Source organism: Mytilus edulis, chromosome 1 (assembly GCF_963676685.1).
Source record: "Mytilus edulis chromosome 1, xbMytEdul2.2, whole genome shotgun sequence".
Taxonomy (NCBI): Eukaryota; Metazoa; Mollusca; class Bivalvia; order Mytilida; family Mytilidae; genus Mytilus; species Mytilus edulis.
The window spans coordinates 62,084,834-62,096,646 of record NC_092344.1 but is presented as its reverse complement, the minus strand read 5'-3'; the positions used below and the strand labels follow the sequence as shown (position 1 = coordinate 62,096,646).

General features: G+C 33.6%; 1 protein-coding gene across 2 annotated transcripts; it reads left to right on the top strand.

The window, feature by feature from the left end:
- The first annotated feature begins 401 nt into the window (after positions 1–401).
- LOC139486286 (dnaJ homolog subfamily B member 4-like) lies at positions 402–7,741 on the top strand. 2 transcript variants are annotated; one of them, XR_011655540.1, is made up of 3 exons: positions 402–1,391; positions 5,113–6,396; positions 6,569–7,741. XR_011655540.1 is itself a non-coding variant. In XM_071271100.1 (2 exons), exons 1-2 carry the CDS (start codon positions 561–563, stop codon positions 5,344–5,346), a joined length of 1,065 nt encoding a protein of 354 aa, XP_071127201.1. In that variant the 5' UTR covers positions 402–560; the 3' UTR covers positions 5,347–7,741. The 2 variants fall into 2 exon arrangements, 1 of the variants encoding a protein (XP_071127201.1); XM_071271100.1 differs by having other exon boundaries at positions 5,113–7,741.
- Positions 7,742–11,813: the final 4,072 nt, after the last annotated feature.

The following is an 11,813-nucleotide window of genomic DNA, read 5'->3' as shown; positions in this document are numbered from 1 at the left end:
GGACCCAGTCCACATCCTTTTGGAACACAAAAAAAACCCCACGATTTGGCAATTTGTTTTGATAAGAACAGTTTTCAAGGATATATATTTATGTTTCAATTTTTTTTTATTTTTTTTTGCACAGGCACTTGTTTCAGAATGTATTGTGTTATATATATTAATTAAGGTATATAGGGGGAAAAAATTCTTAGACAAGCTAGTATAAGTGCCTGTGTTTTTTTGGTATGAGTGTGTGTAATAAAGCAAACATAGAATTAAAAATAAAAAGCGACTAAAGTCAGAGTATATCGATCTTTCCTGATACTGTGAACACTATATATCTAAATAAGTTTTTGAATTTCCCGCTCTCTATTATGTATGGGATTTCGGACTTATTTTTAGATTAGAACAACGTCATTTCCAGAATCTTCTGGAAACACCGGAAACGTCTAGACTAATTTTGCGCAGTCGCAAATTGACTTACAAAATCGGTTATAACGACAGATTTACCTGGCAAAAACAGTTGGCAAAATAGGTTTGTTATGTGACATTTGAGTTTCTTCTTTCGTTAAAAATTATCAATGATGGGAAAGGACTATTACAAAATTCTTGGTTTAGCCAAGACCGCAACTGAAGATGAAATTAAGAAAGGATATCGTAAAATGGCTTTGAAATATCATCCAGACAAAAATAAATCACCAGGTGCCGAGGAAAAATTCAAGGAGATTGCAGAGGCATATGATGTATTGAGTGACAAAGACAAAAAGGAAGTATATGATAAGTACGGTGAAGACGGTTTGAAAAACGGGCCATCACCGAGTGGGGGACCCGGAGGCCCTGGAGGAACTTACCACTACGAGTTCCAGGGCGACCCTAGAGAAACCTTTAAAATGTTTTTCGGTGACAATGACCCTTTTGCCAGCTTTTTCGGTGGCGGAGGAGGCCAGCCTGGTGGACCTGGGGCACGTGTATTTCATTTTGGACCAGGTGGTGGTGGTCATCATGAAAATATGGATATAGACGATGATCCTTTCGGTGGTGGATTTCATGGGTTCCCAGGGTCAGGGGGACAAGCTGGTTTACCCAGAAGGAAGAGAAAAGATTCAGCAGTTGTTAGAGAACTTCCAATAACGCTGGAAGATATCTGTAAAGGGACAACGAAAAAACTAAAAATTACAAGAAAAGTGCTCAATGCAGATGGTCGATCGACAAGAAACGAAGACAAAATATTGACAATAGATATAAAGCCCGGATGGAAATCTGGCACAAAAGTGACATTTCCTAAAGAAGGAGATCAGACTCCAAACAATATACCAGCAGATGTTGTGTTCATTATTAAAGACAAACCACATTCTTCTTTTACCAGAGATGGTTCCGATATCAAATATAAAGCAAAGATTACTCTAAGAGATGTAAGTATAACTATACATGTAATTAAAAATAAGTATAATGTTCTATATGTCTTTTGGTATGGGTTTTACTCATTGTTGAAGTTGAGGATTATGTACCCTTCTGTTGATAAAATGCTAAACATGGAAATTTTATAGAAAATTCACAGCCTTTCCCCTTATACATTGTACTACATGTACATTTATATTAAGCAATTCATTGCTTGAAAAAGATAGAGGATTATTGCATGCAGTGCTAGCAAGGATTTCCTTTAAACAAGTTTATAAATTTAGATAATATACATGTAAATTTGGACCAATTCAAGTACACCTTTAAGGGTGCGTCTGACTTTCGTGACTCAGCATGAGGTATTTTGTAATTTAAAGGGTTGTTTAGCCAACAATAAACGCTAGCACATCATAGAAAAACAAGTAAGTAATCAATGTTCTGAATTTAATGAAAAAATTATCTGGATTTTCTACAAAAATTTGGTTTTTCCACAAAATCCTCTTATTCTATAAACATGATACATGTAAAACACCATGAAACAATGAATAATAATGCTTTGCACGAAGTTTCCCCTTAGTATACTGTATGTACGCAATGGCCCATCTCTACTATTAATTTTCTTTGCTGTGTTTTGATACTATTGCAGTTTTAAAATTTCGTAATTACATTTGTACATGAATTACATGGCTACAGAAGGGGTCATACATTTGCGTCTACAATGTACATGTATGGATGAATTGATATAGGACAAACTGCTACAATGTTTATCAAAAGTCATGTACATGTACATGCACATGTAATTCATGCAGTTTTCAAGTGTCATATTTCATGTTCATATTAGCAAACTGCTAAGTGATCTTTTGTAACAAACAAAAGCACTACCCATAAAATGTCAGTGCTAATCTAAGACGTGTAAATTTGTATTCTGCCTATCCACAAACCAAACAGCATTCAGGTTATTGAGTAAGAGCAAAGACTAGTTGGCCTAGTGGCTAGAGACGGAATAATGTATCCAGAATAAAGTGACATGCGCATACATGTCTTTTGACAGACTGTATAGCACATTTGAAAACTAGACTGTTACATTGTAAACTACATGTACATTTGTGCGTAGCACATTTAAAAACAGACTTTGAGAGTAGGTCTAGTCATGCTAGTACTACATGTAGCACTACTAGTATAAAGCTGGGTACAAAATGTAGATTAATTTGCTCTTGTCTTGATTATACTAAGCTGATTTAATTTGCATGTACAATGTACAAATGTACATTTAATTAGCCAAATGAATTGCCAATGAACATTTATAAGCACCAATCCATCATCTGAAATCCCGAATTAAATGTGTAAAGATGCTTGAAATATATATATTTTGATATATTACATGTACATGATATTTTATCGTATGTTTTTCTTTGTTGTGATGTTATGCTATTGTTTCAGAAAAAGGGAGAAGGTTTGGATCCATTAAAACGTTTAATCCCGCTGCAAATGTTTGCACCTGTCCTAAGTCAGGAATCTGATGTACAGTAGTTGTCGTTTGTTTATGTAATATATAAGTGTTTCTCGTTTCTCGTTTTGTTTATATAGATTAGACCGTTGGTTTTCCCGTTTGAATGGTTTTACACTAGTAATTTTGGGGCCCTTTATAGCTTGTTGTTCGGTGTGAGCTAAGGCTCCGTGTTGAAGGCCGTACTTTAACCTATAATGGTTTACTTTTTAAATTGTTATTTGTATGGAGAGTTGTCTCATTGGCACTCACACCACATCTTCCTATATCTATGTACATGCATAAGGCAGATTTTACAGTATTGTGTTCTGTCTCCTACTTTCATGTTGCTAACGTGACAGAGACAAAAATGAGTAACGTTAGCGACATTTGGACATGTCACATGAGCAACAACATCTTTAAAAGTTAAAATGTATGCACACAGTGATGTTTAATATATGCCTGGAGTAATAAAATTGTACAGTCTGGTTTAGAATTTCTAAATATACAGAATGTCATTTGCAGTTGTACTTTATATCAAATGAATACACAAGAAACCAAAAAATGAGTAACGTTAGCGACATTTGGACATGTCACATGAGCAACAACATCTTTAAAAGTTAAAACGTATGCACACAGTGATGTTTAATATACGCCTGGAGTAATAAAATTGTACAGTCTGGTTTAGAATTTCTAAATATACAGAATGTCATTTGCAGGTGTACTTTATATCAAATGAATACACAAGAAACCAATTCGTAATAGTAACATTAGCAACATCTACTATCATGACATTACGTTTTGTTGCGAACGTCTTTTTGGTGGACGGAATACATTTAAGGTCCTCTTGTAACGATATTACATACAACTTCCCATCTTTGCTTCCCCATCATGTGAAGGAACTGACTCCGAATCTATTTCTGCAAAGGGCGATATCGTAACTCCTATACAGGAGAGTTACAGATCTAAATATATGTTGCTCACGTGACACTGATTTGGACGGAAACGTCGAGAGTAACGTTCGCAAAAAATAAAACAGCCAATGATATTGATTCCTCAAGTCCTTTGAACCCCTTACGTCATCCAAATTTAATATGATTGCTATTTTCAATTATTTATAAAACCCGGGATAAAAATAACTACAATGGGCTGTCTGAGAACCATCAAGAAAATTGCGATAGTGACATACCACAATGGACGGAAAAGACGTGACGTTAGCAACAATATTATTAAATTACCTTTTTTAGCCTTTACCAATAAAAAACTGCCTTAAAGTTATGATTAAAACACAAAAGAAGACTTTTTATTCAAATATAAGTCCATGTTATTAGGCTCCACTTATAAATAATACTTCAAAATTCCACTCCAAATAAGCTGGATGTCAGTAAAGTAGGTCATGATGTCTATTCCATGTCCAATATTTTGAAATTGAAAACCCTCTAATTCTAACAAAAAACACAAACACAGAGTAATTTTTATTTTTATTTACTCAGAAAGACACATTTTATTCAATAACATAATGCATTACTCCATTACACAGTCTGTTTCACAGTTTCAGCAATTGCTTTTTTGATGGATACAAAAAACAATATTTCCTTCTTATTGTAAAATCTGCCCTAATGATGACATTGTGATATATACATGTAAGATGCAACCCTTCAACCTTACACTTACAGGCATATGCACATTATATAAGCAACACTTGTGCCAAAAATATTTCTTTGCCCTAAAAATAATTTTGTTTCTTGTCTCCTTCAGCATTTAATAGCCCAGCAAAATAAGTAATATAAATAAATTGTACATGGACCTGTGTTGCTGTCAACATGCTAGTTATAACAATAGAGGTGGTACAAATGTACTGTCGGATAGAACTTCAACCTGTAAATCAATTTTTAGAAAATTTTAGTTGGATTCTTTTGGCTTGTACAGAGAGAACAATTGTACAGCCCAAATTTGAAGCCAATGCAGTATGACTTGTGGTTAAGCTTCAGTGGCGGATCCAGGGGATGGGGTTCTGGGGGTTGGAACCCCCCTTTTTTTGGGACAATCAATGCATTTGAATGGGGACATGGGGTTGGACCCCCACTTTGTCCTGGGTAGGGACCCCCCCCCTTTTAAAATGGCTGGATCTGCCCCTGAGCTTGCTTTATAGACAGAAATTCAAATATGAGTTCAAATCTTGTAAACTTATTGTACATGCTTAGCTTATTGTTGACTTGTAAATTAATGTTGTTAATATTTTCTTTCAGTCCTTGTGTGGAGCCACATTACAGATACCAACCATTGATGGTAGGAGAATACCATTGCGTTTAACGGAAGTGATAAAACCAAACTCTGTCAAAAGAATTCAGGGAGAAGGACTTCCACTACCTAAACAACCCTCAAGGAGAGGGGACTTAATTATAGAATTTGACGTTTCTTTTCCTAGTCAATTGTCGCAAAGTGCTAAAGAAATTCTTTCAGACTGTCTACCACGATCATAGAATATTATTTTTTTAATTAAAGTTATTAATTAGAAGCTGTGAAATCAACAAGTCATTGTTCGAGAAAACTGTGTCAAAACATTTGTGTCGATGAACTTGAAACATTCTCATTTTCTATGTACTAGAATTTTATCATCTTTAAAAAAACTATGATTCTAGAAAAAAGTGTGTAGTGTTTATGATTATTTATCTAGACAAGATGTACAAACCTACAGGGTATAAGATAAGTTTTGTAGGTGTATTTTTCATGTTCTTTGGAGCGCAGCCAGTTTAGTAGTGTGATGATTCATGCATGTATTTACATTAATTCTTTGTACCTATACAAAAGAATCAAAAGTTAAGAAGCCATGATTAATTAGAACATCATGAACTGGTTTGTAGGGGGAAGTCCAGTTGTGATATAAATAGACATAGTTGTGACTGTAATGAAAAGAAAGTTTAACATGCATGTAGGATTAATTTATTACTTTAACATCAGGATGTACATGTAAACTGTAACAAATACAGGAAAAAAATCAGGATAGGGTCGTGTAATATGTGTTAAATAAATACATACATCTTATTTCTTTATTTTTTTGCTTTTTGAATACATCATGTACATGTAGGGTCTGAAAGTGGTTATTGAAATTTAAAACAAAACGTATAACTGTACAAGTATAAAAAAAAATGTAGGTCTTTGGAGTTATTTTGTCCAATTCAATATTTCATTTCATATTGCATTGTACAAATGTTGTATTGTTATTACATGTACATGTATTATCTCCCATTGTAATATATTTCTTTTATACAAGGAGTAATTCTTTTTGGGAGTTTAAATTATCTATTGTGTGTTGACCAGATCTACAAATTTTGTATCAAGCTGTTCTTCCCCCTAAGGCCAAAACAGATAACATTGTCATGATTGTATGGTAGTTTCTTGTTATAAAACTTTGAAAAAGTTTAATTCTTATACAATTAAGTCTGGCATTGTCTGGTAATTATATTTACATTAAAATACTAAAAGGAGTTTGAATTTGCAACATGGGTAAACTTTATATGAAAAAATGTATGGTATGCAAATTTGTTTGAATATTAAAATTATTTTTGTAAAATAAAGTTTATAACTATATATAGATAAAGAGATACAGAAAGATGTCTCCCTCCCGGTTCCTATTTATCAACATAAATTATAGGGAAAATCAAATCAGGCCAATGCATCAACCAAGTTTTTGTTAATATCTAGATCTGTCAGTGCAATTAAATATACATGTAGTACATGTATGTACAGTTATACCTGCAGCTTACTATTTATATAGTATGTATCTAGCTCATTTTTGAATCTGTTCAGTGACCTATTTAGGTTGCTTACATCCAGGTCCTTTTTCTCTGTTGAATAGCAATTTTATTGACAATTATTCCACACTCTTCAGTGCCCTTATACATGTAAGGACATGTAAACTATGTTAAAGGTCGTAAACTTGTATTATTATATGAAACTGTTATTCAGACTATTGATTTAATTTTTAGAAAATCACAAGTCTTCTTTTGAAATTTAAAAGTGTAGTATGTAATACTTCTTTAGCAAAATATTATGGTAAAGGAACTGTTTAAATACTAGTCAACTGTAGGTCATTGTAGTAGGCATTGCCTTTGTTCAGTATGTAAACTGTCAAATTACTTAAAATTTAAGCTCCTTATGTCCATAACCTGGGTAGGTCAGACAATACAATTTAAATGTCCATTCATGCAATAGTCACTATATATGAGCTACCTGACTGAAAATTTTAACGAAGTACTACAATTAGATTAAAATTTGGTTAATGGCCATCCTACATTGTTTATTGGTCTATGCATGGTTTACCTCCCCTTGGAAAAAAACAGATGAATTATTTCTGAAGAAGTTAAAATAGATGTTCTTTTTATAAAGCATTAAATACTTTTTTCTTCTTCCCAAAACAGATTTTCTGTCTTCATTCTCTGCATTCCTGCTAAAAATATATAGAATGTATTTTTCTAAAAGATAAGTACACTAGTACTAATATAACTGTAAAAATAGTAAAAATATTTTCTCACTCCTTCTTATGATTGATAATATAAGGGCATGCTGCTGTTAAACTTAACATTTATTGGGGATGGCCTTACAAAAGGATTGTTCACAAGATTTGTTGTGTTGCTTAATTAAGCAGCTTATATAAGGATAATTGATGATATCTACATATGTTTTGTTGTTACCTGTTTGTGTATGATTGTTTAGTAGTATATGTTGCCAATAATATTGGTGAGGGAGTTGATGATGTTATTGTTTATGAGTTGGTGTATATGTGTGGTTGAGGTATGCACTTGGAAAATGAAAAAATGCATCTGCGTGAAATTGCTCATACTATTTGCAATCCATTAATAAAATATTATATATTTACTAAGGTATTTCTTTCATTTAAAATGCTTGAGATGTTAGTCATGCTAAATGCTGAGATTGATCCAAAAATTCCAGTTAAAAGTGCATGCCAGACAATGATACTTTAATTCCGTAGAATATCTTTCAAATGTATGGTTTACATGTACTTCATGAATACATCTGAGTGATACCTTTGTGCTTGTGAAGTTAGGTCATGATAAATGCAGCGATTGATGCAAAAATTCCAATTGAGGTGCCAGACTGAATTTTTTTAAGTTTCTTAAAATATATCTGAATGTCTCATCTACAAAATGTACTTCATGTACATGTACCAGATAGACCTATGTCTAAATTAAAGCTTAAATACAAGTTCCTATCCCATTTAAAATTTTACAAAGTGTTGTTTTAATTGTCTGAAGCTTAGAAAGTACAAGTTCCAATCTTATTTTATATTTAACAAGAAAGTGTTGTACATGTCATGGTTTTTGTATAAACAAAATTTTGTGTCTGAAATTTTAAACAATTTGTTTCCAAGATTAACAGACAATATTTGGATAATATGCATGATATACAAAACAAGCTACAAAATACACCTACGCTTAATCCTTATTTACATTGTGAAATATTCAGACATTTTCAAGTGTTGATAGAAGGTATATACATAAGTTAAAGAACAAGTACATGTATATTATTTGTTCAGACGTTAAAACTGAAGGTTTCAAATGGAAATGTGAAATATGTTGGAAACAACCCATCCAAAGGGCAGAAAAAAAGCCAAAGGGCACCAATAGTTAATTCTTCAACAGAGAGCAAATTGTCTTGAGTGTAAGACTCTGGGTTCAATTCCTAGTTTTGAGTTTTGGTTAAAACCAAACACTTGAAAATTACAATTTGCTGCTCTTGGTGAAGGATCATAGCTCGTCAAGTTTTCATGCAGACATGCATTTTGAATGAGCATTGATAAAAGCCTACTCAGCATGTTGGTTCAATACACATCAAGGTTCATTAGCATGTTCTCATCCTGATGTGCACGTATTATTTTCCACCTGACATAAAACAAATCCATCACCCAGTGGCGGATCCAGGGGGGGGGGGGGGGGGTTCCGGGGGTGCGCACCCCCCCCCCCCTTTATTTTTGCCGATCAATGCATTTGTATCGGGACATATGTTTTGCACCCCCCTTTGCCCTGGGTTAGCACCCCCCCCCCCTTTCGAAAATTCCTGCATCCGCCCCTGTCACCATCGTTTATCTAGCAAGATATGCCCCTTGTGTCAACCTCAACAGTAATCTCAGTATGAAGGAATACATGGATTTAGTAATCTAGAAATTTATCATATATAATGACTAGTGGAGTCAGCTTATAAAATCCCTCAGTTGATCCACAACCATGAATTTTGATCTTCCTAATTTCTTCTAGATTTCTGTAACCGTCTGTTGACCTAACAAGTTCTTCTAGATTTCTGTAACTTTCTGTTGACTTAACAAACCAATGCAAACGTTTATTCGAGAAATAGTTGGCAAAAATAATTTTAAAATAGTGAATTGTTCAGGTTTTCTTTATCTGCACCCCGGTACATCCATAAACATTGTGAAGGCACCTTGCATCATGGTAATTGCAGCCCCAGAGAGCGAAAAGAACAATGTTGATAATTGAAAAAGATAGTTTTTTAGTCCAAGAAAGGTCCCAAATTTTGTTCGCATCGCTACGCTCGTCGATCTTTAAACACTCCTCCCCCTTTCCAAATTTTTGGATCCGCCCCTGCAGCCTTTACCATCTTGGTGCCTAACCTGGTACCGACATTGAAGTTAACATAAGCATTATGGACAAATTGAGCAATGTGTACTGGAAAAATATAGTTACATGACAGTACTATTGTACTGAAGAAAACAAATACCCGAAAAGAACGTACAATAAAGTGTTGGATTCGTAAGCTTTTTTGGCAATTCCATATATCTAAACCGTAATATCTAAAGCTGATAATTATATAATGATTTAACTAACTATACGAATGTCAGAATATCTGTGTTGGTGTTGATGCTACAAGACATCATGCCTTGAATTCATGTTGTATCAGATCTTTTATCTGACATTAAGTACGATAAGGAATTTATATATATATGTAGGAAATGGAATCTGCTGCCTTGAACTGCAATGAGTATAAAGAATGTTACAAACTAGATTTCCCCTTTGTCACCTCTACAAATATTGAAAAAGCAATATATACTAGTGCTGTAAAAAGGCTTGTGGTATGGGGAAATATGAGACAAAATAACATAGAAGCTAACAACTGCACGTTACTTTACGACCATCAACAATGAGCAAAATTCATACTGCATATTGCAAGCCTTATACAATATTGAAAAACGCAAATTAAATGTAAGACTAAGAGCAGTAAAAAATCCTATGTATCTGCTATTTGAAATATAATCGCAGACGTTTTGATAATTTTTATTTGGCTATCCATGCAGCCGATAGGCAACAGGGGTACAGACTCGCTCGTTTTGTTTTCTGCAATCTTTTTATGATTTTATTTATAGTTCTACAATCATGCATTTGAAATACCTTGTATGCATCTGCCGAACTCTTCGGAAATGTTTTTCGGGTTTATAGAATAGAGAATGGTAGTAAAAACAATTAAACAAAGAGATAAAAAGTAAAAAATGGAATAAAAAAAATCAGGTTTTGAAAAAAAACAAAATTATCCGCCTCCCAAGAATCCAGTTATTAAGAAATTTGGAGAAAAAAAAACCCCAGAAGAGCATCAATTAAATTTCGAGAGGCCTGAAGATAAATTTGTGATTTGAATAAAACGGGTGGACTTTAAAAGAAAATTGAGAGAATCTTCTTACAGATACGACAAGGCATGTGATGTTTAAACTTAAAACCATTACAACATAAAGTGTTAGTCAACATTACCGAATTTTGTCTGCCTACTAATCTTATCTTTAAATAAACAAACACAAAAGTCTAGATTGTCCTGTAGCTTATATTCTATTTCGTATTACCAAACAAACTTTCATGAAAACAAACTTTCATGAATGATAAATCAATTACGAAAGGAAGATCTGATTTGGTCATGCTTGTTTAGTTTTTCTTTAAAAAATATTTTCTCTAATACTAGGAGATACTTGGTGAAAGAGTATCAAAACCTATCTATAGTGGAACATTAGTGAACATGTACCATCTACATCAATGATCACAACTCATGAACCTCAGAAGCGCCACCGAGAGACTAAAAAGATGACATAAGAAACTCAATTTATTTACTTAATGGTTTTAGACAGTTTTAAATTAAAACTTCATTTCATTAATTCAATTAATATTTTATTGCATCGAACAAAGTTCTCAAGCATGCATGCATGCATTTACTAAGTTTACCATATAGCGGGCGCGGATCCAAAAAAGGGGGGGGGTTCTGGGAGTTGGAACCCCCTTTTTTGGACGATCCATGCATTTGAATGGGGTCATGTAGTTTGACCCCCTCTGTCCTGTGTTAGGAACCCCCTTTTTGAAATGGCTGGATCCGCCCCTGCATATAGTAATATCATTAATTGTTGTATTGATGCAAACCGGGTATACCATAGCATCCTCCCAGAAAAAAGATAGTTGCTCTGGACTTGAAGCTTCTTTAATTTTATTGCGTTGTTCGTCCGTATTCAGATATCAGACCTATTGTTAAATGATTTGCTATTAGAATGTTTCTTGCACAGGCGCTTGGGTATATGATACAGATTTTTTTTTTTTTTATGATTTAAATATTCAATTTTCTATATTTATAATACATATCTATCACTTCTGTGCATGTCTCACCTAGTTTCGAGTGATTTAAACCCAGAGAAAATACCCAATTTTACTATCCATACTAAGAATGGATAGTAAAATTGGGTATTTTCTCTGGGTTTAAATCACTTGAAACTAGGTGAGACATGCACAGAAGTGATAGATATGTATAATAAATATAGAAATTTGAATATTTTAATCATAAAAAAAATTTCTGTATCATATACCCAAGCGCTTGTGGTTTCTTGGGGGAGAGTAGCTTCGCAATTGTAAACTTTCTATTTTTATGTAGCAACATTCCAGCAGCGCCT